This window comes from Rhagoletis zephyria, unplaced genomic scaffold, assembly GCF_001687245.7.
Source record: "Rhagoletis zephyria isolate East Lansing unplaced genomic scaffold, Rhagoletis_zephyria_1.1 Rzeph_scaffold_00088, whole genome shotgun sequence".
NCBI lineage: Eukaryota > Metazoa > Arthropoda > Insecta > Diptera > Tephritidae > Rhagoletis > Rhagoletis zephyria.
Window position 1 is genome coordinate 565584 of NW_016157172.1, and position 1843 is coordinate 567426.

A 1843-nucleotide genomic window follows, 5' to 3' on the forward strand; every position below is an offset into this window, starting at 1 on the left:
TTTCTGTATGGATTCGGAAGGTTGTGCATTTTGATTTCAATTCTGGCACTTGTCAGAGATATACATATCTGCAACGTGTTAAATGCGAAATGACCTGATGCAATTGGCTCAGTTTGGGATACTGGTATTTTATTGATGGATCAGGGCATCCATCCAAAACAATTGCACAAATATAAAGGGCACATTCAGCTGAAAATGTATGGTATAAAATATATTTTTAATTAACTGAAAACCAATTATGAATAAAATGCTATAATTAACACACCTTCAACGACTGCTGGGCCTCTATTCTCTAACTGTGAGTTTTAAAATGTACACTTGAAAATGTATAAACTCAAATGTTTCGATTCTGTAACAGTGAGCGTGTATTTTTGCTGTCAAAATAGTGTACACTGGCTGTCAAAAAACTCACGGCATTTTGTTGGGTGCGTTTGGTAAATTTTCGGTTGTCTTTAAACTAAAAATCGTTGTAAAATAAATAAAAAGATGGAAAATAAAGCTAAAAAAGCTTCAAATGAGCAAAAGATTTATTTAGTTGAATACATGGAAACAAATATTGAGTTTGCCAATGATAGGTATGTGAAATATTGATAAATATTTGTTTTGTTTTATTTACCCAAATATTTTTCAGATTTAAATCAGTAGATGGAGCACATTTAAGAGCAAAGAAGTGGAGTGATCTCGCTGCCACCCTTAACGGCTTACAAGGTGCTGCTAAAGACGCTTCAAAATGGCGCAAGTATTGGGCAGATCAAAAGTGAGTGAGTAATTGTAGCTTTTAGAATGTCTTAAAATGCTAGATCTTTCACAGAAGTCATATAAAAGAGAGGGAGGTGCTGCGAAGGGCATCATTGCAACAAACCGGAAGCAACGGACTTGGACGCCCAAAGGAAGCGACCGATATTAAAAACTGGTTCTGCAACTTATGGCACCAGTGGTCGTCACAGGACATGATAGTGTTCCTGAAATGCTAAATTTAAGGATAATATGAATATTTCAATATGTATCAAAGAATATGTATCCAATTTGAATTTTTTAACTTAAAAGCACCATGAAGAGGAGATGCAGTTGCAGTTTCTTGCGAGCGACACTGAGGGTAATAATACCGAGGAGGTATTACCTCCAGCTGCCCCACAAACACCTCCGTTACCCCCTAGGCCCCAAACTCCTCCACAGTCGTCCTCGATGTTTCGATCGTCGACACGAAAAAGAAAACGCACTTCAGGATCAAATTCGTCGATCGAAGTTGAATATTTGGAAATTGAAAAAAAGAAGATAAAACTAATGGAGGAAAATAATAGATTGTTAAGAGAAAAAAATGAATTGGAAAGGGAGAAACATGAAGCTGAAATTAAATGGAGAGTCAGACAACATGAGATTGATTTGAGAAGACTAGAAATTATGGAAAGGCAGGCCACATTTCAGAGTGATAATTATATTGCGTAGATAATATATTCATGTTAGTAATAATAAAAAAATAATAATAATAGTAATAATACCTTCATAATAATATTTATAATAATTTGATATATAATAATAATTTATAATAATACTACCTTTCCTACCGTTATATACATGCATACATAATACTAAATACTTAGCTATTTTATACTAAATAATTAAGTTATTTAAATTAAATTAAAGACTGAATTAATAATAGTAATCACACCTTTACAATAATATTTATAATAATAATACCTTTCTTACCTTAATATATGTACATACAGTGGTTGAAAAAATTCTAGCCGCCCTCGAATTTTCGTAAAAATGTCGTGCTTTTTAATTAGATTTCTTTGAAAGATGTTGAATTCAAGTGGAAAATTCGCTGATTTTTTTTTAATAT

At 32.7% G+C, this 1843-nt stretch overlaps 1 protein-coding gene across 1 annotated transcript; it reads left to right on the forward strand.

Moving 5' to 3' along the window:
• The first annotated feature begins 285 nt into the window (after nt 1-285).
• Nucleotides 286-1498, forward strand: LOC108374470 (uncharacterized). Its single transcript, XM_017630449.1, has 3 exons — nt 286-982; nt 1048-1081; nt 1139-1498. The coding sequence occupies exons 1-3, from the start codon at nt 926-928 to the stop codon at nt 1444-1446; spliced, it is 399 nt and encodes a 132-aa protein (XP_017485938.1). The 5' UTR covers nt 286-925; the 3' UTR covers nt 1447-1498.
• The last annotated feature ends 345 nt before the right edge of the window (nt 1499-1843 follow it).